This window comes from Sus scrofa, chromosome 15 (assembly GCF_000003025.6).
Source record: "Sus scrofa isolate TJ Tabasco breed Duroc chromosome 15, Sscrofa11.1, whole genome shotgun sequence".
NCBI classification, from domain to species: Eukaryota; Metazoa; Chordata; class Mammalia; order Artiodactyla; family Suidae; genus Sus; species Sus scrofa.
In genome coordinates, this window is record NC_010457.5 from 47,030,727 (window position 1) to 47,055,215 (window position 24,489).

The following is a 24,489-nucleotide window of genomic DNA, read 5'->3' on the forward strand; positions in this document are numbered from 1 at the left end:
ACTGATGGCAAAGTGATCTTGGATGGGTTTCAATGGCAGAGTCTGTAAAAATAATAATTAACTACTGCTTTTAAATTATGTAATGAATCCTTTCATTGTGAGGTGTAAAAAAATTGCTGTACATAAAATGCTGTAAAAATAAAAGGGACATATACCTATTTGTTTTTGTTGATCTCTAAGGACAAGTTCCACTCTGTGTAGGGAATTTCAGAAAAGCTTTTGACAATAGAGATCAACCTCAAATTGTTGCCTTATTGGAAAGGAATTTGTTTCTTCCTTTATGGTAGGATTACATAGGAACGTTCCACTTTTCTTAGTCCCTCAGTGTCAGGCAATACTTAGGTTAACAGTTGCTGGTGTTTGCTGATTGCTTTCATGTTTCCAGCACCAGCTAAGTGGATCGCATTCATTCTTTTATTTATGAGTTACCACAAACCTTTAAGCTGGTACATTATCCCAAATCTAAGATGAGGAAACAGGGGCTGAAAGAAGTTGAGTAACTGGCCAAAGATCATCCCACGAGGGAGAGGCAGAGCTGGGATGCCCCTACAGTGCTACCTAGCTTTGAGATCACTTTCTAGGCCACTCGGCCACCAGGCTTCCTGCAGCAAAGGAGGGGTTATTACAGGGACTGTATGTAGGATCCTCTGCAGGGGTGGGGGGTGTAAGCAGCTGCCAGTGCTTAACCAATGACTGGACACCTTCAAGAAGCATCCCACGGCCCCCCTTGCAGGTGTACTAAGTTAGCATTTCCTCACGATTAGAAGTGCTCTTTCTAGGTTTGAGTCTGCTCTGTTCAATTCTTTCAAGACCTCACTCCCTCCTCTGTGTCACTTTGGCCCCCTGGGACCCCTTCGCCCTCTGCCTGTGTCAACAGCATATTCCTGGCTCTCTCCACTTCCTCCTAGCCCACCTGTCAGGCTTCCGTCCAAAGCCTTTTCTGTTTTCTATTGAGGTAAATTCAGATGCCTCCAATGTACTTTCACTTCTTGTCCTGGCTGCCCCCACCCCAAGCTGTAGACCTGTGTCTTTCAACATTTTAAAAAATTATCGCCATGCTAAGAAGTCTTTTTAGAGTATCTTTTCTAATTCCTACCCCACCTGTGAAATTTTAATTCCACAAGTATACTGTAGAGTTTTTGTACTATTTTTGATAACTGTGTTTTATGCATAAAAAGAGTAAGTGTTTTTTTTTGTCCCAAGAACCAGCATTTGCCCTTTGGAGGCCAGATCATGTCTTTGATTATGGCGTCTCTTTCTGTTACTTCTCATCACTTAACTTGATTCTGGTCAGCATTATCTCTTCTCTGACCCACAAATATACCAGCTCAGCACTTACATGATATTTTTTTTTTGGTCTTTTTTTTAGATGTCACACCCACAGCATATGGAGGTTCCCAGGCTAGGGGTCCAATTGGAGCTATAAGCCGCTGGCCTGTGCCACAGCCACAGCAATGCCAGATCCAAGCCACATCTGTGACTTACACCACAGCTCATGGTAACGCTAGATCCTTAATCCGTTGAGTGAGGCCAAGGATTGAACCTGCGTCCTCATGGATGCTAGTCAGATTTATTTCCATTGAGCTACAGCAGGAACTCCACACTTATATGATTTTGTTAATGCTCTGTCTTTTTTTTTATTAAAGCACCATATTTTTTCTAATTATCAGAGTGCTGCAGGTTCACTGTGGACCATTAGGACAATACCAAAAATATAAGTAGCAACCAAAGATCAACTGTCTGCTAAACAATAGAAATATAAAAATGATAACTCTTGCTAAATTTACCATCAATTTTGCCTGTGATTATATTTCTTCTTTTCTTTCCATTATTGTTTTTTAATACTAGCATGATCTCACTACTGTATAATGTAGCACTTTTCCATATATTTTTATCACTTAACATTATTCATGTTTTCCATATTATTGGATATTTTTGAAAGCATGCTTTTAATGACTAAAATATAATTATGTGATAATTCATTAAGTATTGCTCTATTACTGGAAATTTTCATTTTTTTCTATATTTTTACCATCATAATGTACGGTGAATATTATGTAGGAATAACTGACAATTTCCAATATTAGTTTTCTATACCTCTTCCTTTTATGTCCTTACATGAAGCTTTGTGGTTTTCCTCAGCTAGCCTTCCACATTTAGAATTCATTATATCCTTCATTGATTGCTCCATTTCCTAAACTTCTACAATACTTATATTCAGAAGCATACACCATAGCACTATATGACATCAACTGCATTACACAGTAATCTAATTACTTGCTGTATTCTCTGTAACTAGTCTCCTTAAGGTAAGGAGCTAAACCTTCAATAACTTCTGTTTTGTACAGAGGTTGAGCACTCAGTTTTTTTGTTGCTGTTTTGTTTTTTATTTTATTTTTTCTTGTCTTTTTGTCTTTTCTAGGGCCGCACCCGCAGCATATGGAGGTTCCCAGGCTAGGGGTCAAATTGGAGCTATAGCTGCCAGCCTATGCCAGAGCCACAGCAATGTCAGATCCAAGCTGTGTCTGCCACCTACACCACAGCTCATGGCAATGCTGGATCCTTAACCCACTGAGCAAGGCCAGGGATCGAACCTGCATCCTCATGGTTCTTAGTCGGATTTGTTAACTGCTGGGCACGATGGGAACTCCAGCTCTCAGTTAATATAGCTGAGCGCCCTTGCTAAACATGGAGGTGATTGGAGCTGAGGCTTGGTCTCCCACAGTGTTCCTCTTCCTGAAGCTCAGCTCATCCACCTTGCCTTTCCTTTGGGAGGCAGATGTGGTTAATAAGCCAGATGAGGAGTTTTGTGCTTTGGTTGTCTCTCTCTCTGCACTTGGATGCTCAATCATGACGTTGTGTTTATAGGCAAACTGGCATGGATCGCACGGCCTCCCCACCAGTTCAGACCTCGAGGAGCAGGTTACCCCCAATAGGCTCAGAGACGGGGGAGCAGAATATGCCACTGCCCGGATCCCACCCTGTTGCCGTAAGACAGATTTCCTTATACTTAAGTGCACCGTTTAGAGAGTCTTTTGTCAAACAAAGAAACAAAACATAATGTGGACACTTCCACATGAACTCGGTAACATAAAACATCCCTGTGATCTGCTTTCTGAAAGTAAATGGCTTGTGAGAATTTACAGGAGGTGGGAGGGTTAATTCAATACTTTATGAAATAAAAACTCGGCTTGAACTAAATCAGAACATCCAGGCATCAGGGAAATACCTGATGGTCATAAGGGTGTGGTGAACAGGCTAGCATGAAGGTTAGCTCAGGAGCCAGGTAGATCTGTGTTTGAATCCTGCCACACAAACTCTCTATATGACTTGGTACAAATTAATCTCCCCAAGCCGTAATTTTTCTCATTTATAAAAGGGCATGATTCCTTCCTCAAAGAGTTCTTATAAGGACTAAATGAATTTATGGATGTCAAATAATGCCTGGCATAGATTAGGAGCATAGTAAAATACACTGCCATTTGTATCAGCTCTCATTTTTACGGGTAACCTTTACCATATTCACTGCAGTAGAGAGGCAATGTCTTCTTCACACTAGCTCAACTCAGCCATAGCCTCATAAAGGGTCTGGGGAAGATAGAACCTAATTTCCCCCAGATTACAGTGGAGGCCCACTTGACTCTGATACAAGTAACTGGTATCTATTTTACAAAACACAGAAGAACCCCAACTATGGAAACATAAAGGCCGAGAGAGAGAAAAAGCAGTGGAGGCAGTGTTTCTTTTGCCTTCCATGGGCCTCCTTGAGCACAGCAATAAAACTCATTCCCAGAATGCAGGAGTTGCGAAGTTTTAATATTTAACCTTAGAACCTTGTGGCTTAGAGTGAAATTGTAAAAGAAATCAAATATGTTGAAAACAAAGGTTGGATGCTTCACAAATGCAGAATTACATTTCTATCATAATTTCATATTGATTTTTAGGTGATTAAGTTTTTTGGTTTTTTTGTGGGGTTTTTGGATCTTTTTAGGGCTACACTTGCAGCATATGAAATTTCCCAGGCTAGAGGTCAAATCAGAGCTGCAGCTGCTGGCCACAGCAACGCCAGATTCAAGCCACATCTGTGACCTACCCCATAGCCAGCTGGAGCAACATCAGATCCTTAACCCACTGAGTGAAGCCAGAGAGCGAACCTGCATCCTCATGAATACTAATCGTGTTCTTAACCTGCTGAGCCACAATGGGAACTCCTGGTTAAAGCTTTTTAATCCATATTTATTTATTAGAGCATTACCACTTTATCAGGTTAAAAAATACAATTACATAATTAAAGTATATTTTGATGTGTGTTCAGTAGACATTATATGTAGTAATATCTAAATAAAAGCCAACTAAGCAAGTGAACGAATGAATAAACGAGTGACTGATTGAAGCATATATAGATTCTCCTTTGTCTTTTTAAGGATTGCATTTATTTTAAACAAGAACATATTATCCTTCATTTAGTTCAGAGGAAGGCATCCACAAAACCGTGTGTTGAGTGCAATACCTGACAGTGTAGAACGATCACCTCTTCGAGAAAGATCTCTGACCGTGGAACAACTTTCACGGCCCAGCACAACTCATACATTTCAGGTAGGTTCTCTATGAACCAGAACTTTGATTTTTAAACATATTTGAAATAATAAAACTCATCCCTCATTTTATTTTTTCTTCTGACAGTCAGATACACCTCGAAAAAGTTCATTGACACTGATGGAGTTTGCTGGTCACATGTGGACAGGTCAAAGTTTTTTGACAGGTCAGTGTTCTCCATACACAAATAAAATGATGTAATATGGGAGGTTTCAAGTTTTGGAAAGAGAAATTAAAGATCATCTATCTGGAGAGGACAGTTTTGACCATGTAAGAGGGAATTCCAAGTGTTTGTAGCCTCTGGCTCTATTTCGGGAGTCTCTATATAAACAGCAAAACTGCAAAGGCCAGCACTTCGCTACTGTTGGTTAAAAAACAACAATCAACCGAGTACACGAGCCGATCTAACTGGTTTTGTTAAACAATTCATGAATCAGGCAGCATCTCATCTGGCAAATAGATACTCTGAGGGGTTACAGGGTTTGGAAAGTTTTTATAAAAAGAGGGCAGGATAAGGAAAGGAAGTCATCAGCAAGGGAAAAAATGAAAGTTCATTGGAGGAAAGTGTAAGTTTGAGAGATGATGGCTTCTCATTGGCCGAACCGCTGGGTTTCCCACTGGATTTCCCACTGGATGGGCTGTTGCTGGGCCAGAAGAGAGTCTTCTTCCTGCTGGGTAGGAATGTAGCTGCACTTCCTGTTTGGGGTCAGTTACTGATGTGAAGGTGAGTGGTAGGTAGGGTGTGAGAGCGCCCTCTATAGGCCTTCTGACCCCAGTTTTGGCTGAAGTTTCCCTTTATTAATTTTTGATTGAAAGGAGAAAATGCCTACATGGTCTTGATAACTTGGGGCCTCACCCTCATAAAAAATGAAAATGCTGTCTTATGAATCTTATGAGAAATCACTATCTCTGCTGAGCGTTTCCATGCTTTTCTTCTAATGAAACCCCCATTTTAGATTCTCTTTGAAGATCTATATTATAAAAATGCTTCACAGAATTAATACAAATATTCGAATTTTATGAGGTCGAGTTTTACAGGTAAATACTTATTCTCAGCTAGTATGCTATTTAAATGATAAAGCATCTAGACTGAATTTAGGCCAATGACGTTTTGATTTTCAAACTGTTACTGACATTTCTGTTCAGAGAAGCAACATGGCATTGTCAGGAAGTGTACCAGCTGGAATCAAATGCCAGTTTCTAGTATGTCTTAGCTGAGCACATCTTAAGAGAGCTTCAGCCTCTCCAGGCCTCAGCTTCTTATATAACAGACCAGATGGAGAAAATAATTACTGGAAAAACATATGGACAGGACCTAGCTAGATGCCAAGCATACACTCTTTGCTGAAAAATGAGGAACCACTTGTATTAAAGATAATCAAAAATGTAGAGGATAATTTGCTGTTTTAATGGCAATACTTAATATATTATAATTTTAAGGAATTCCCATTGTGGCTCAGTGGTAACGAACCCAACTAGTATCCATGAGGATGCAGGTTTGATCCTTGGCCTTGCTCAGTGGGTTAAGGGGCTGGTGTTGCTGTGAGCTGTGGTGTAGGTCACAGACACGGCTCAGATCCTGAGTTTCTGTGGCTGTGGTGTAGGCCTGCAGCTGCAGCTCCAATTCTACCCTAACCTGGGAACTTCCATATGCTGCCATTGCAGCCCTAAAAAGAAAAAAAAAAAAAGAAAAAAAAATTGAAAAGCAGAAAGAGCTATTGACTTATCGACATTTCTTCTATAGCAGGAAAAAAAAAAAAAAAAAAAAGAAAGAAAAGAAAGAAAAGAAAGGAGAAGCTGAGAGGCCAGAGGCAGGAGGAACTCAAGGCAGTAACGTGGCCTTGGCTCCTGGGCAGTTGCAGGGCTGCCAGAAGTCCCCACTCAACCTCTTGTGCTCTGGGGATCCACATTTGAGTAGAAGGATACTGCAGACCCACCAGCCCTGGGAGAACACAGGGCGGGGTCTAGACCCCATGGAGGGGACAGCCTCTCCTTCTTCTCAGCACCCAAAAGGGCAGTTTTTGTGTATTTCCTGATTTGTGTAAAAAGTGACATTGAAATGTTTTTTCTTTTAAAAAAATACCATCTGCATAGACCATACAACACAACCCTTTAGAGAGCTGGGATTTTTAACATTTTAATGAGGGGAGGGATGGACTGGAGGTTTGGGATAAAAATGCTGTAAATTTGGGTTATGATGATCATTGTACAAGTATAAATGTAATAAAATTTATTGGTTTAAAAAAACATTTTAATGAGAATTTTGCTTGGTGTTTCAGGTTCACACTATCCGCCTAAATCTTTTCAGAGGACAACTTTGTCTTTAAGAAAAGATTCCAGGTGGCCTCTTGATGTGGCATCACCAGAAGGACAAACTTGCTGGAACATTCAAAGCCTCAGCACACCATCTAGCCCTTGAAAAATGCAAGAAGTATTATGTTTTGTATCTGCCTGACAGTCTGAGATGTTAGACCACCTGAGAGAAATGCAGACAAATAAGCAACTTAGTTTTGAACACTTCGCGTTGTGAAGAGAATACAAGTCAAACTCTCCAACCTTCGAATTGATGGGAAGAATTTCAATAAAGATTCTTTGGGTTTAGCTGAGAATAATCTAAAATGTGTTGTGATCTACCCTTTATCAATTATACACAGACATACACATGCTTCGTGCATGTATTCACACCCGATTTAATATATATTATCTAGGAATATGCCATTTTTTAATCTGGGAATATGTTACTTTGTCTTGACATATTGTTTGTCTCATTCTATTATTAATTCCTTCAAAATCCTAGTCACTAATAGATATTACTCTCTCCTTTAGAAAACAGCAAAGTCATCTTTGGTGCAATATACCGGGTTGATTGAGACTGGGCTGACTTTCTTATCCCTTTTTTAAAAAGCGCTTTAGTCTTGAAATGTTGTGGAAACCGCAAAAACCATGGCAGTGGAAGGAGACAAACAGTACTCGGAGATGTGGAAAAGCAAGGTTTATTCAGCACCGGTGCGGGCTCAGAGGAGTCACCTCCAGAGTCTGAGCACCAGGTCTTTGTTCTCAGTAACTTTATACACTACAAGGTCTTGATTTTCCCATGTAAGCATCCCAGACCTCCCCCATCCCCAAGCAGTGTTCCTTCCCTAAGAAACTGAGCAAGCAAGGTTACAGAAGCGGAACTGATAAGCAATGCTGGGTACATGATTAGCAGGGCTGCTGGCTTGGACAGAGGGCACACAGTTGTTACATTATTACAAGAAGGGTGGTATAGTGACAAGCATAGCTAGAAAGGCTTGCAGCTGCCTTCTTAGCCAAGGGGCGGGGGATTGTTCTTTAGTTAAAACTCTATTTCAGAAGCTCTTTGAGGAATGTCAATGGCTAAATCTCAAGCCAATTTTGTTTTATTAGTTTCCATGTTCAAATTCAGACAGTTTATTTAAAAGTAGACCAAATTTATTGATGTTGTTTTAAAGCTGAATGTAAACATAGTTAAAAGATATTGCATATGGTTTCATCTTTAGTGTTTATAGTGGAAGTGCTCATCCACTAGAGGTAAGGCTTTGGAGCAGCATCTTCCTTATTTCATTACACTCTGATCTCGGGGCAAATGGAAGCCTTCCCAGATCCCTCTGTCTAAACAGTAGTTCTTTCTGTCCTCTGTCCCCTAGCCCTGCTTTATTTTCTTTCAGAGCACGTGTCCCGAACCTGACATTAATATAGAAAATGGAACAGAGAAGGCCCAGGAGCAATGCTCAATTGGAAGCAAGGCTGTAGGGTCCTTTTTCTTTCTTTTTTTTTTCTTTGCAACTAACACAAACCTGTATTTAAAAAATATAGCTATGCAAGAAAAAGAAAAACGAAATGGGAGTTCCAGTTGAGGCTCAGTGGTAAACAACCCAACTGGTATCCATGAGGATACAGGTTCGATCCCTGGCCCCACTCAGTGGGTTAAGGATCTGGCATTGCTGTGGCTGTGGTGCAGGCCAGCAGCTGCAGCTCTGATTCTACCCCTAGCCTTGAGACTTCCATATGCCATGAGTGTGGCCCTAAAAAGACAAAAAAAGAAAGAAAGAAATGAACCCTTATTCACATATAATCACTTTCAACCTTTTGCATTGAACATTATATTGTCAACATCTTCCTATGATGTTAGGGTCCTTCTTTTGCTCCTTTTCCCCTTTACCTACCATTGTTTTCTTTTACAGTGAGTTAAATCCTTAGACTCAGTTTGATATTCTTAGATCCTTGTGGCCATGTTTTCTTCTTTTCTATCAGATCATTATATTTTATCAATCTAACTTTCATTAATCCAACATGAGACACACACACACTCTCTCTCTCTCCATATATATATATGACTTTTTAGATATATTTATAATGGATGATAAATCCTTTTCAGACATTTCTGGTTGTGAGAAGAGAAGACTGTTTCTACTTATAGATGTCTGGAAATTTAAAAGTATGTTGGGACTGGAATTAGTGCTGTCCTTTATCACCCAATGGATAAAACAAAATGAGCCCAGAGCCTTCCCTCTGATAGACAATTTCTCCTTACACCCTCTGCTCCATTTTCATGGTAATGGAACTTGTTAGGGAGAACTACCCCTGTCTCCATCCCTTCTGGTGCTCCATGATTCTGGACAGTATCCCTAATACTTACCCTCACAAAGCAGACCAAAGCATTTTGAGAATTTTCTGGGCTATCCCTAAACATGAGCTGTAGAAACATCCAAGAAAAAATATCATTTTGAATTTCATTGTTGTCAGACATGAAAGACATATGAGCAGCCTGAGCCCCCTTTCCTAAGGGCCTCTAGTCAGCTGTGATTTGGTCCGTAATGGCTACTATAAATCTGCCTTTTCTATCCACTCTGCTCTTTCAGAAGCTTTCAGACTGTTTTATATCAATTTCTAGGAACCATCTAACTCCTTCCCTAATCAGCCCAGATTTCTTAGAAGGGAAAATGACTGATACCCTAAACTAACATTAAGGTAGACTATCCAAGATAATTTTTTTCATAGAGGACAATTGAATGATTTCATGGTAGTTTTACTTTATTTGGCTTCGGAGTTTTGCCAATAAGAATCTATTATGATATATATTGACAAAAATACTTTAAAAAACAGAACTAAGTACAGAGATCTAGACTCATATCTTTACGCATTTACTATTAGAAGACAAAGTACTATTTAAGAGATAATGTAGAGACTTGGCTTGGCCACTGACTTAAAAAGAAACCCTGCTCATGTGTATATTTTTACACCTGTATTAAAGACAATACAGATAATAATAGAGTTTAGTAAATAATGCTTAAATCAAGAATTGTGCTTTTAAAACTGATGAGTTAAAAATTAGGGCAGTGTTTTCATAATTTACTTTGATAAATAAGTCTCATTTTAGAATTTCTCTAGTGGAGTTTGAAAAAGGCAAATTGAATTATTCCCAAGATGAGTTTTTAAATTAAGGTTATGACTACGTTAATTAAAATGTCAGTTTATCCAAAACCAAAGAAGGAATGAAGAAATTTTAAAATAATATAAAAATGTATAAAATACCACAGAAAGCTACTAGATATTGTAATTTTAATGTTAAGAAAGTATCCATATTGCTGTTATTTCAAACTAGAATGGAATTTCTATACCAATTAAGAACTGCATTTTTTATAATATCAAAAGTCATTTGGGTATTTTAGGACAACATCCGTGGCATATGGAAGTCCCCAGGCTAGGGGTTCAAATCGGAGCTACAGCTGCTGGCCTACTCCACAGCCACAGCAATGCAGAATCTAAGCCGCATCTGCAATGTACACCACAGCTCGCTGCAACGCTGGATCTTTAATCCACTGAGCAAGGCCAGGGATCGAACCCGCATCTTCATGGATACTAGTTGGATTCATTTCTGCTGTGCACAACAGGAACTCCCGGGTATTATATTTTTATTGTCATTGTTTTCTTATGACTACAGGTTATTGTTCAGGATTTTTAATTCTTTAATTTTTAATAAAATAAAAAGTGTTGAGTTTTCAAAAATTCATTACATTCATAAAATCTTCTTTAGATTCCCAATTTTCTTATAATTTGTGTAAATATCTCTCTATTCTGCACACAGGTTATTCACTTATTTTTTTCTAACTCTAGAGCAAATGGTAAACCAAAATGTATTGCCATATATCTTTATGAGGGTTTTATCTAATTTATGAATACTCCAATTTAATCTTCACTTCAGAAATGGCACTCCTGTGCTATAATCACCCTGCATTTATTATTTCATCAAATATTTATCAAGCACCTTCTTTATGTAAGATTCTGTCCTAAGCATTGGGAGAAACAAGACAGTTTCTTTGATTTGTTTTGTTTTGATTTTTAGGGTCGCACCTGTGACATATGGATGTTCCCATGTTACGGGTCGGATTGGAACTGCAGCTGCCAGCCTGTGCCACAACCACAGCAATGCGAGATCCAAACCATTCTTCGACCTACACCACAGCTCACAGCAATACTGGATCCTTAACCCACTGAGAAAGGCCAGGGATCAAACCTGCATCCTCATGGAAACCAGTTGGGTTCATTACTGCTGTGCCACAACGGGAACGCCCCAAAATCTTTGTCTTAAAACTTCTATTCTAGTGGAGGACACAGACTTTAAACAAATCAATAGAAACTTAAAGTCAGATAACAATAAGTATTATGAAGAACATAAAAATAGAGCCAAATGACAGAGAGTGGGAAGAGCTAGAAGTTTAGATAGAATAATTAGGGAGAGCTTTATGGCAGAGGTAGTATTTAAGACTCAAGGAAAATGAGAAGAAGCCGTGTAGAGATGAAAAAAAATTCCAGACAGAGACAAAAAACACAGAGCTTAAAATAGGCACTTACCTGGAGGTTTGAAGATCAGTAGAAAGGCCATTGGGACGTGGGATGGAATTAGCAGGGGATAAATAATAAAGGATGAGATCAGCAAAGTAATAGGAGCCAAGGGATTAAGATCTATTTCGGCCTTGGAAAGTTGTAAATTATCTGAAATGGGAAGCCACTGGAGAGGTTGAAGAAAGAGTGATGTAATCTGCTTTCTGCTTTTTTCTTTCTTTCTTTCTTTCTTTCTTTTTTTTTAATGGCTGCACCTGCAGCATATGGAGATTCCCAGGCTAGGGGTTGACTCAGAGCTGCAGCTGCTGGCTTACACCATAGCCAGAGCAACGAGGGATCAGAGCTGCATCTGCAACCTACACCACAGTTCACAGCAACTCACTGAGCAAGGCAAGGGATCGAACCTGCCACCTCATTGTTACTAGTCAGATTCCTTTTTGCTGCACCACAATGGGAACTCCACGAGTGATATAATCTGACCAAGATGGTATTTCAGATCCTATGATAGTGGTGTACCTAGTGATAAGGCAGGGACTTTGGATATGTTTTCAAATTTAAGCTCATAGGATTTGCTGTTGGATTGGGTGCAGAGTCTAACAAAAAAGAAAAAAGATTCACTTCAAGGCTTTGGCTTAATACTTGGAAAGATGGTGTTGGCATTTACTAAAATTGCAAAGATTTCAAGAGAGGTAGATTTGGAAGCGTGTTGGGATGTGTTTGTCTGAGATTCGGAGATGTTGAGGTGTTTGACCTTCTGCATCTGGGGCTTTGAGGGGAGGAATAGACTGGGGGTACACATTTGGCAATTGTTGATATATAGATGGGTGAGATAACCAAGAGAGTGAGAGGAGAAGCCGGGGAAAAGGAGCTCTGAGCCCTGAGCATGCATTTTAACATCTAGAGGAATGGGATGTGAAGAGAACCTAGCAAAGCAGGCCGAAAGAACGACAGGGGAGTGAAAATAAAAATCAAGAGAATGTGGAATCCTCAAAGTCAAATGGTGGTTGGGGGGCTTTTCAAGGAAATGATAAGGATGCAGATATGTTGAAAGCTGTTAACAAGTCAATTTAGATAAGATCTAAGAAATGACTTAAAGATTTAGCTATGAGGGAGGAAGGCACTGGTGATTTTGACAAGATCTTTGCTGGGGGAATAGACAAGGCAAAACTCTGCAGAGGGGTCAGGAGAGAATAAGAGGGGAGGAATGGAAGACAATAGGGATTTACACTGATAGTCTGATACGTGTGAGTATATAGATAACATCATTATATATCCAGCCAGAAATTTTTTTTTTTGGTTTTTTGATATTTCTTTGGGCCGCTCCCGCGGCGTATGGAGGTTCCCAGGCTAAGGGTCGAATCAGAGCTGTAGCCACCGGCCTACGCCAGAGCCACAGCAACTCGGGATCCGAGCCGTGTCTGCAACCTACACCACAGCTCACGGCAACACCGGATCCTTAACCCACTGAGCAAGGAGAGGGACTGAACCCTCAACCTCATGGTTCCTAGTCGGATTCGTCAACCACTGCACCACGACGGGAACTCCCAGCCAGAATTTTTAAATCTAAATTAAATACCTTTTTCATATTAAGAATCATTCCAGGAGACATAAAATTGAAGGAAATCAAAGTTCACATTCACAAAGCCTTTCTGTACTTTATAACATATTCTGGCCCATGACTAACTTTCAAAAGCACTTATTTCAATCTGGGGAGAGTAATAAATAAAGATACCTTTGCTATAGAAGGAATATTCAGGAGAGAAAGTAAGGGCACACCTCCCTACTTTGCTGGATTAGTTCTGTGAAGCTGAAGATCAATGTGGTCCAGAGATTGGCACAGCACTATTTCCTATGCAGAGCATTGTGGCATTTCATGGTGGACATTCTGTGGTGTGGTGCAGTGCTGTGTGCTTTGTTGCCACAAGAGAAGGATGGGACCATGTATTTTTGCAGCACCGGCCACTTGATTAGTTTTGTCTGAAATTTCAATTTTCCAAGGCACTATGAGAAGGGTCCCAGCTGGTAACAAGGAAACCAGAGGAAAGGTGAAAGTGAACAAATGAGACAAAACTTTTATTTTGTTGCCCCCCCTCCTTTTAGGGCTGAACCCCCAGCATATGGAAGTTCCCCGTCTAGGTGTTGAATCTGAGCTGCAGCTGCTGGCCTACACAACAGCCACAGCAACTTGGGATCCAAGCCATGTCTTCAACTAAACCACAGGTCACCGCTATGCTGGATCCTTAACCCACTGAGCAAGGCCAGGGATCGAACCCTTAACCTCATGATTCCTGGTCAGATTCATTTCGGCTGTGCCACAACTGGAACTCCTATTTCGTTGACCCTTTTAAAAAAATCTTCAGTGCCCTCCTCCTTACCCACACACTGGTTTCAAAATAAAAATAATATGCCTAAGCCTAGCACTCAAGGTCTTTTTAAGCTAGCTCCATGCCACCCATGAACACTGTCTTGCTCTAGTCACGAGGAGCCACCCTGTGCTCCAAGCGGGGCCTCTACACTGCCTCTTCAACTCTGCACACCCTTCCCTGAGTTGGAGTATTTCTTTGCTCACATTTGCTGCTGCCTGGAGCACACCCCCCAGACTCTCTTCCTCCACTTCCCAAGGGCAGCAGTTATAGGTTATATCCCTTGCTTTGTCTAAAGGACATAGCAGAGAATCAAATGTAGACACATCCTGAACTTTTATAGTTGTAACTGACCTTATAGTTCAGCCTCGGTCCTTTAGAGGGAAGGAAATGAAAGCCTAGGAAAATATACTTAAAAATATTACACAAATACATCTTTAAGTCTTAAAGGAATTAAACAATATAGAGGTGAATAACATGAAAAGTAAGTTCTTCTCCATCCCCACACCATAGAGTTGATCAGTATTTTTCTCAGATATTAGTCTAGTTATAGAGAAAAAAAAAAATTCTCTCAAAGAGGGCATTACATTATAGACTGTGTTCTACAAGTTGTTTTATTATTTTTTCCACTTAATATTTCACAAATGTTTTTCTGTGTCAGTATATATAGATGATTTGAAAAAATTCAGTTGGAGAAAAATCTTAGGTATGTTTTTCTCTACATCAAAGAGGCTCGGCAGGTGTCTGTGGGCAAACTGTAGGGTAGGTGTGAGTAAAACAAATCTCATGAAGCAAAATAAAAATGCCAAGACTTGCATAATATTTCATCCTCTTTGGCACTTTTCCTACAGTTTAGGGACCAGCTGCTAGGAGAGAGGCAATCCCACCCCAGCCCCTTGGTAAGAAGGATCAAGTTAGACAATGGATCCAGAGTCAGGACTGGATACTTGACCTGGAGAAAAGAGAAACTGGTAGTCAGGGGACACAGCTGCTAGACAGAACTGGAACATCCTTCTCACTGTCCTTACCTTTTCCTTCTACAGGCTCATAACTACTGTCTCCTTATCAAACCCACCTCTCCCAGCATCGCTGACCTCCACCCCTTTCAGAGACCTTGACTTCCATCATCTCCCACCCGCCCCTGTCTTGTTCTCTTGGGTGCTAGCTTTTCTTGGCCCTGAAAATATTTTGAAAAATAATTGGATCACAGCTATACCTTGCTCAAGTCTCCTGTGTCACAATCAGCCACCCAATGTAGACTGAAAACTGGTGCTCTAAGGCTACTTTGGGTCAAAGTAGGTGGCTGCTGGCCTGGAGTAACCCTGATGCAGAAGCCAGGATGCAACTCACCTCCAGCCGGGCAGGGAGTGGACCACTGCTGGATGTGCGAGGAATCGAGATTAGATACCCAGCCAGGAAAAAAATGGGTTCCAGCGGCTGAATTTCAAACCAGATGCTTCTTTATTTCAATTTTAAAATATCCTTTTCCCTCTATCCTGAATTGTCACCTACCCAGCATGGGGGTGGGGAGGCTGTAACCCAAAGCCCAGCCCACTCCGGCCCCAGAGTGCCTCTCCACCCTTAAGCTGCCTTCAGTTTCACCTTATTATCGTCCCCAGTCCACCCCCTAACGTGCCTTCGTTCACATTGGTGCAGACCATAGAGAGCTGAAGTTGTTTTCCGGACTTTCATTTTCTGCTGGAAGCAAACAAAGAGGCCAGTGCGCGTTACGTAGGCTGTGGCCTTGCTCATAACAACCCCCGCGGTGCTGAGAGGTTAGAGGACGGCCAGGGCTGTCTCTACAGCCAGGCCTGTGCCCAGCCCGGGATGAGGGGGAAGTGAGAGGCCCGGCGCCACCTTCTCCCGCTCTCCCACTGCCCCGCACCCTGAGGCAGGCCGGCCACCCGCATCTCCAGAGGCCGGGAAATCCTTCCCCGGCCGGCCCATTTGATCGCTGGAGCATCCCGGCCCGCGGTGCCCGCAGGCTCAATCTCTGTGCAGAGCGGCCCCCGGGCGCGATAATGGTGCTGTGGCTGCTGAGTGTCGGGCAGAAACTGCTGCTCTGGGGCGTCTTGGGCGCCGTCTCCCTGGCGGGCGCCACCCTCACTCTCAACCTCCTGCAGTCGGTGGCGAGATATGCATGGAAATGGCAGCAGTTGCGCTCCCTCCCGACCTTGGAGGGTGCCTATCCCTTGCTGGGACACTCGCTGATGATAAAGCCGGACGCCAGAGGTAAGAAACAGCGCCTGGGCCGGCCGCGCCCCCAACGGAGAGCCGCGGGCGGGGGGATCCTAGCTGGCGCAGCCCCGCAGGCCCACTTACAGCCCAGACCTCATCCTTGAGATGCTGGCGCTGGGAGAGAGAACCTATTACCCGCCAGAGGATGGATTCCCAATTCTATCCAGTTTCCCGGTGTCACTGACAAAATTGCTAGTGCCCCCGTCTAAAGGAACGTTTTCTTGTGTACAGTATAAACTGCAATATTGCTAAAGTCTTGCCCTGCTTTTTCGCTTCTTTTCCCACCTCGCAGCTGCCTCTACCTCAAAACACTGCTGTCTGCTTCTGCTTTGGCTAAGCCTTAAGGGCAAAAACTTCCCTGGAACAGTGCAAATGCCATAGAACACACACACTCTCTCTCTTTCTCCCTCTCTCCAACAAGGAACTGACTAGCTATTCACTTGAGGCTTTTCCCCACCCAGACATCAGAAGACTTGACGGCAACTTTGAGTCCTTCTTGACCTTCATATTTTAGCCTTTTAAGGAGGTTCATAATAACAAAGCTAATACCTAGGCCTTCTTGAAAACTCCTACAGCAAGTTTCAAAAGTCATTTATTTACTAAAGAGTGAATTTTTTAAATTGAAATCATTTTGAAGAGATAGATTTATGTATATATATATATATTTTTTTTTTTTGATGGAAAAAGATCACTTTCAATTGGAAAGTTCTCAAAAGTATCTGCTATTTGCGATTCTCCACTAGGGAGGGTGACTTAGATTTTAGCACTTTATTTTCATGCAGGTATAAATTGAAATATCCAGAGTGGAAAATATTTGCCAAATATGACATATTTTTATTTTTTAATTAATTCATTTATTAATTTGCTTTTTAGGGCTGCACCTACAGCATGGAATTTCCCGGGCTAGAAGCTGAATTGGAGCTGCAGCCCTATACCTCAGCCACAGCAATGCTGGGTCCAAGTTGGATCTGTGGCCTGCACCACAGCTCATGGCAATGCTGGATCCTTAACCCATTGAGTGAGGCCAGGGATCAAACCCAAATCTTCATGAATTCTAGCCAGGTTCTTAACTGCTGAGCCACTAGAAGGAATTCCCATTATGACATATTTTTATTTTTATTTTTAATTTTTTTTTGTCTTTTTAGGGCCGCACCCGAGCACATGGAGGTTCCTAGGCTAGGGGTCTAATTGGAGCTGTAGCCACCAGCCTACACCACAGCCACAGCCATGCCAGATCCGAGCCGAGTTTGCGATCTACACCATAGCTCACGGTAACGCTGGATCCTTAACCCACTGATTGAGGCCAGGGATCGAACCCGAAACCTCATGCATCCTAGTCAGATTCATTTCCGCTGTGCCACGATGGCAACTCCTCACTATGACATATTTTAAATGAGCCTGGGACCAGAATCCAGGTCCCCCTCATATTGATTGTATATACTAGTAGTTTTACAGGCTGGACAGTAACTCCAACACTTGAAGGATTATTTCTTTTCCATTTCTGTTTCCCAAAATAAAAATAGTGCTGTCATTTCAACCTCACAGGAATACGATGAGACCTCATGGGAGAGTGTTTATCAAAATATTGAATATGTTTTGGGGCAGAAGAAATCCAAGTAAATTCTCCACCAGCCAAAAATCAATGCGACTAATATCACAAGTTATCCAACATCACATTTAATCTATGAAAACCTCATTTGTAAAAATCATCTTAGCTAACACTAAAAGCAGAACCAACCTCTCCGCCCTGAGGGCTTTATTGTATTAAAAAGTAGTTATGTAGAAATATAGTTGCTCCCTACAGCCTAATGAGAGTTTTTCTAAGAATCGAAATCTCTAGTAAGTAAGACCATTTTGAAACAAATTGTGAGTTGATTGGAGGATTTAGAGTAATTCTCTTGGGAGTTCCTGTTGTGGCTCAGTGGGTTATGAACCCAACTAATATCCGGAGGATGCAGGTTCAATCCCTGGCTTTGCTTAGTGGGTTAAGGATCTGGTGTTGCTGTGAGATATAGTATAGGTTGCAGATGCGGCTCAGATCCCGAGTTGCTGCAGCTGTGTGGTGTAGGCTGGCTGCTGGAGCACCTTTCGACCCCTAGCCTGGGAACTTCAATCTGCCACAGGTGTGGCCCTAAAAAGCAAAAATAAATAAATAAATAAAGTAATTCTCTTTACTTTCTGAGTGAGGAGCATGACCGTGTATTGTCTTTTATAGAGGGACTTTTTAACCCCTCATACAAGTACTGAATTTTGGCATCAGGCAAACTATTCCTCAATTTCTATCTTTGCAAGTTGTTTGATTTTAGAGGTTTTTTTTTTTTTTCCTTTTTTTAAACCATTTACTTGTAAATGTAATTACATTACAGAGTACTTTAAGGATTAAGTTCTGCATCACTGCCTAGAACTTGGTTAGAATAAATTCTTTAAAATTTTTAATCAACCATTTATTGAAGCTGTGCTTTGTGCCCAGCATTGAGCTCAGAAAAACTGAGGACAGTAAAATATTCTAAGCTATATCCCCTGTTCTCAGCATCGTTGTCTCTTTTAATGGGAGGCCGTACCTCTCATTTTGTGGCTACTGTACAAGTTCTGGTTCAGTAATTCCACCTGGTGTATGTTCCTGCCTCCCCACGACCCTCTTGAACTTCATCTCTTGCTTTTCCGCTTATGTCAGCACCTATGTGCTACCTGCTATTGCATCTGATACCTTCAAACCAGATTCAGACTTCCTTGTCTTCTCTGTCAAAGCAGGCCAAGGCCAGTGGCATATTAGCATGAATACAGTATTTTAACACTATTGACTTGACCCAGCTCTTTTCACAGCAGTGTTACCAACTGTTTTTGACCAGAAGATGTTTTGAAGCAATATGGTAATATGGTTAATGGTGCATTCTGGGGTCTGACTGCCTTGAGTACAAAGCCAGGTTCCACCATGTACTAGCCTTGTGATATACTGGGCAAGATTCTTAACTGTGCACAATTTCCTCAGTTGTTTAATGATAGTAAAAATAGTGCCTTTCCCTATGTAACTGTGGCGAAGCATAAAAGACATAATACACCTGAAGCCCTTAGAACTAAATCTGACATATAATTAACTTGCCATAGGAAGTAAATGCGATGTAATGAATGTTAATTATTTTAAGATTATTATTACTAGGTTTGGATTGCCAAAATGTGCAAATAAGGTTTTTGTTTTGTTTTGTCTTTTTAGGGCCACACCCATAGCATATGGAGCTTCCCAGGCTAGGGATCGATCAGAGCTACAGCTGCTGGCCCATGCCACAGCCACAGCAACATGGGATCCAAGCTGTTTCTGTGAGCTACACCACAGCTCACAGCAATGCTGGATCCTTAACCCACTGAGCGAGGCCAGGGATTGAACCCACATCTCCATGGATACTAGTCAGGTTTGTTACCGCTGAGCCACAATGTGAACTCCAAAAATGTGCAAATACTTTTTTAAAAAATCAAGGCTATTGACTCAGTTTTAAATACAGTGGCCATTCCTGGCCTTAGCCCCTCTCCTGCTTTGAACAGCTTGCCCTGAAGCTCAGGGGTGGGTGAAGCTTTAGGATGTAAGAGGGCCAGGGATGGGCTGAGCATGTGCATATTTACTAACATTGAAAAGAGATGAAAATCTTAAAAGCTTGTTTTTTTTTATTCCATGCCAAATTGTCCCCAGTGCCCAAAGCCCTGCATCAGAAGAACCTGACCAAAATCTCAAGCACCATATTGGTAACCTCACAGTGGGATTGAGATTAAGCCTATTGTTGTCCATCAGGGATTCCTTTTGCCCAGGAGAAGCCCTGGATACACATATGCCTCCCAACTAGCTGTTCCCTCCCAAAAACTAGAAAGGAAGAAGCAAAACAATCACTACTTGCAGATAGCATGATATTATAGAAAACCCTAGAGACTCCACCAAAAAAATGTTAGAACTGATAAACTACTTCAGTAAAGTTGCAAGATTCCAAATCAATATATAAAAATCAGTTGAGGTTTCTACACACTGATAAAGAACTATCTGGAAGAGAAATTAACAAAACAATCACATTTACAATTGCATCACAAAAAATAAAATGTCTAGGAATAAATTTAACCAGGGTAGTGAAAATCCTGAAAACTATGAGACATTGATGAAATAAATGGAAGAAGATACAAATAAATGGAAAGATATTCCATGTTTATGGATTGGAATAATTAATATTGTTAAAATGTAAATATTATCCACAGCAATGATCAGATTCAATGCAATCCGTATCAAAATTCCAATAGCATTTGTCACAGAAACAGAATAGTACTAAAATTTGTATGGATACAAATGACTTCAAATAGCCAAAGCAGTTCTGAGAAAGAAGAGCAAAGCTGGAGGGACCACGCTTCCTGATTTCAAATATATTACAAAACTATAATAATTAGCTATAGTAATAATAGTAATCAGAACAGTATGGTGTTAGCATAAGAGTAAACACATAAATCAGTGGAACAGAATACAGAGCCCAGAAATAAACTGATGCAAATATGGTCATTAATTTACCACAAAGGACCTAAGAATACATTATGGGGAAAGGACAGACTCTTCAATAAATGGTGTTGGGAAAAGTGGAAAGACATATACAAAAAATAAAATAAAATAGGAGTTCCAGTTGTGGATCAGCAGAAATGAATCTGACTGATATTCATGAGAACGCAGGTTCGATCCCTGGCCTGGCTCAGTGGGTTAAGGATCTGGCATTGCCGTGAGCTGTGGTGTAGGTTACAGACGCAGCTCGGATTCTGCGTGACTGTGGCTGTGGCATAGGGCAGCAGCTACAGCTCTGATTTGACCCTTAGCCTCGGAACCTCCATATGCCGTGAGTGTATAAAAAGACAAAAAAAAAAATAAAATAAAATAAAATAAAACCGTACCACTATATTATACTATGCACAAAAATTAACTCAAAATGAATTAAAGACTTGAGGGTAAGACCTAAAGCCATAAACCGCCAAGAAGAAAATATAAGTGATAAGCTCCTCAAATTTTTTGATTTGACATCAAAAGCAAAGGCAAAGAAATCAAAAGTAAACAATTGGGACTACATAAATTAAAAAGCTTCTGCACAGCAAAGAAAACCATCAAAAAATGAAAAAGAAACCTACCAAAATGGATATATGATGTGCAATCATATATCTAATAAAGGATTAAATACAGTTAAAAATATATAAAGAACTCATACAAGGCAGTAGCAAAAAACAAACAAACAAACAAAAGAACAAAAACAAAACCCAACAGTCTGATTTAAAAATTAACAGAGGATCTGAATAGACATTTTCCCAAGGAAGACATATGGGTGGTCAACATGAAAAGGTACTCAATTCACTGCTTCTCAGGGAAATGCCCCAATTAAAACCACGAGAAGATATCATTTCACACGTATTAGAATGGCTATAATCAAAAAGACAAGAAATAACAAGTGTTGGCAAGAGAAAAGGGAACCCTTGGGCACTGTTGGTGAAAATGTAAGTTGATGCAGGTGCTGTGGGAAACAGTATAGATTCCTCAAAACATCAAAGCATTGAAAATAGAACTACCATACATGATCTTGCAATTTACTTCTGGGCATGTTTAACAAGAAAATGAAACATGTTCTTTCAAACATTAAGTTGAAAGGATATATGCACCCCATGTTCACTGCAGCATTATTTACAATAGGCAAGACATGGAAGAAACCTAGGAGTTCATCACTAAATGAAAGAATAAAGAAAATGTGGTGTGTATGCACATGCGGGAGTGTGCGCGCAGACACAGACGCACACCAGACGCACACGCGCACACACTGGAATATTATTCAGCCATAAAAAGAAGGAAATCTTGCACTGTGAAAGCCTAGATGAACCTTGAGGGCATCACACTAAATAAGTCAAAAAAAGAAAAACAAGTATTGTGTGATCTCATTTATATGTGGAATCTAAAACAACAAAAAACAAATAGAAAAATTTCTCTAGGAAATATTGACTTGCCCAAAGTAAAAGAAAAAAGAAAAAGAAAACACAACAAAGAACTCAAAGACACAATATGGAATTTAGTACAAAATCCTTGTCTTGACTGAATTTAAGATGAAATATTTTCTCCCAGATTTTTTTCAGCAGTTAATTCGTTACACTGAAGAATACCGACACCTGCCACTGCTGACACTCTGGCTTGGGACCATTCCTCTGGTCGTCCTTTATAATGCAGAAAATGTGGAGGTGAGTATGTGGCAAACGTGATCAATATTCTACAGTGTATTTGATGGTATGAAAATCTCATTAGAGGTGGTCATCCTCTAGATTCACCCCCCTTTCCCCTCTTAATGACTGCTTGGTTTCTTGTTCACAGCAGGAACCTGGGAATTATCTTAGATATTGTCTTTTCTTTCAAATCCATTTGGTCCTCAACTGAAGACAGTTGTATGTTCAAATTCTAATTGAATTTCTTTGAGACACAGGAATGAAAATGAAGCACAGAGAAATAACAGTTATGAAATCTTGCTTTAAAAGGTAGTTGTGTCCTAGCCAGTTATTCTTATACTTGAGATCGTTTTGATGTCAATTATCTCTCAAATTTTTTTTTCTCTCTCTAAGGTAATTTTAAGTAGTTCAAAGCAAATTGACAAATCCTCTATGTACAAGTTCCTAGAACCATGGCTTGGCCTAGGACTTCTTACAAGGTATGTCAGTGGAAATTTGTAAAGTTGCCTTGTAGAAACAGGCACTCCTATGGGTAACTTGTTATGTCAAGAACTGGCACAAGGTATTCTTCTCATAGCAAGACTGAGCTCTCAGAAAGTATGGGAGAAGCCGAAAAGAAAAGTTCAGGTGACAACAGACCTTTGACAGACAGAGTCCAGGGTGTGTGGTCATCTCTATCCATTATCATAATGATAATAACCAGCATTCCAAGAAGAATTGAGAGGTACTGATGTGTGAATGGAGTAAAGCAAAGGAGAGTTTGCAGCAGAGAAATCTTGAAAATGCCATGGAAGAGGCAGTTGGCCCCAGAGAAGTGTGTGTATTTATATATATATATATATATTTTTTTTTTTTCTTCTTTTTGCCTTTTCTAGGGCCGCTCCTGTGGCATACAGAGGTTCCCAGGCTAGGGGTCTAATCGGAGCTGTAGCTGCCAGCCTACACCAGAGCCACAACAATGCAGGATCCAGGCCGCATCTGCAACCTACACCACCGCTCACGGTAACGCTGGATCCTTAACCTACTGAGCAAGGCCAGGGATCGAACCTGCAACCTCATGGTTCCTAGTTGGATTCGTTTACCACTGAGCCATGATGGGAACTCCCAGAGAAGTATACTGAGCACAGTAACCTCAGTCCTTGAAATGGCTCCCAGGGACAGGGCTCCATCCTCTGAGAGAGACTCTACCACGAGAAAGGGAGGACCCTTGTGGGGACTCTGGAGAATTCAAAGATAGTAGAGATTAAAGCAAATCATGGAGCATGTGGATTACAAGAGGACTACAGTATTGGTGGGGGGAATTAGAATTTTTAGAAACTTAGAATTTAGACATTTAGACAATTCTCAAATGTTTCCACTTTTAATGAATACCCTTTTAAATATTAGTAATATGGAGCAATATCCAAAATATTCACATTCTGTAACTACATATGAGTCTTTAACCTTTTGACCAAAGCATTTGAAAATCGATAGATTAAGCTGTTTCAGGAGAATTTGGTGACTTGACTGTATTTGTATTTTATTTGTTTCAAATGCTGCTTCTTTTTTACTGCTAACCATGTATTGTATTTCTTCTAGTACTGGTAACAAGTGGCGCTCTAGGAGGAAAATGTTAACACCCACTTTCCATTTTACAATTCTGGAAGACTTCTTAGATGTCATGAATGAACAAGCAACTATATTGGTTACTAAGCTTGAAAAACATGTTAACCAAGAAGCATTTAACTGCTTTTTTTACATCACTCTTTGTGCCTTAGATATAATCTGTGGTAAGTCTCATTAATTTTTTTTTTTTTTTGGTCTTTTGTCTTTTTAGGGCCTCACCCACAGCTTATGGAGGTTCCCAGGCGAGGGGTTGAATTGGAGCTGTAGCTGCAGGTAGGATCCAAGCCGTGTCTGTGACCTATACCACAGCTCAAGGCAATGCCAGATCCTTAACCCACTGATCAAGGCCAGGGATCGAAGAGGCATCCTCAGGACACTAGTTGGGTTCGTTAACTTCTGAGCCATGACGGGAACTCCTGATTTGTTTTTAAAGTTAGGATGTAAAGATAAAATGGCCCAGAAAGAAAGTAACAGTCCATGGGGAAGGCAACTGAGGGGATTGGAAAGGACCCTGGGTTCTTCTGGGTGGTCCTGCTGCTAAAATAGCCACCTGAGAATCAGCGGTCATTTATAGGACTTTGAAGTGAGCAGTCACAGAGCCACTATGACCAGA

The 24,489-nt window shown here is 40.8% G+C and overlaps 2 protein-coding genes across 4 annotated transcripts in view; both read left to right on the plus strand.

Moving 5' to 3' along the window:
* The window catches only part of FAM149A (family with sequence similarity 149 member A), a 42,585-nt gene extending 35,377 nt beyond the window's left edge, over nt 1-7,208 (plus strand). For both annotated transcript variants that reach the window (XM_013984058.2, XM_013984057.2), the window contains 4 exons: nt 2,869-2,989; nt 4,468-4,596; nt 4,684-4,762; nt 6,876-7,208. In XM_013984058.2, coding sequence (XP_013839512.2) covers nt 2,869-2,989; nt 4,468-4,596; nt 4,684-4,762; nt 6,876-7,015 — 469 coding nt within the window. In that variant the 3' untranslated portion in view covers nt 7,016-7,208. The remainder of the gene's footprint in view (nt 1-2,868; nt 2,990-4,467; nt 4,597-4,683; nt 4,763-6,875) is intronic.
* The window catches only part of CYP4V2 (cytochrome P450, family 4, subfamily v, polypeptide 2), a 30,238-nt gene continuing 13,100 nt past the window's right edge, over nt 7,352-24,489 (plus strand). Inside the window, exons 1-4 of one of the 2 annotated variants that reach the window (XM_021075586.1) lie at nt 7,352-16,055; nt 22,177-22,289; nt 22,665-22,750; nt 23,850-24,040. In XM_021075586.1, the coding sequence (XP_020931245.1) occupies nt 15,845-16,055; nt 22,177-22,289; nt 22,665-22,750; nt 23,850-24,040 (601 nt within the window). In that variant the 5' untranslated portion in view covers nt 7,352-15,844. The remainder of the gene's footprint in view (nt 16,056-22,176; nt 22,290-22,664; nt 22,751-23,849; nt 24,041-24,489) is intronic. The other variant, XM_021075585.1, reaches the window with a different exon arrangement.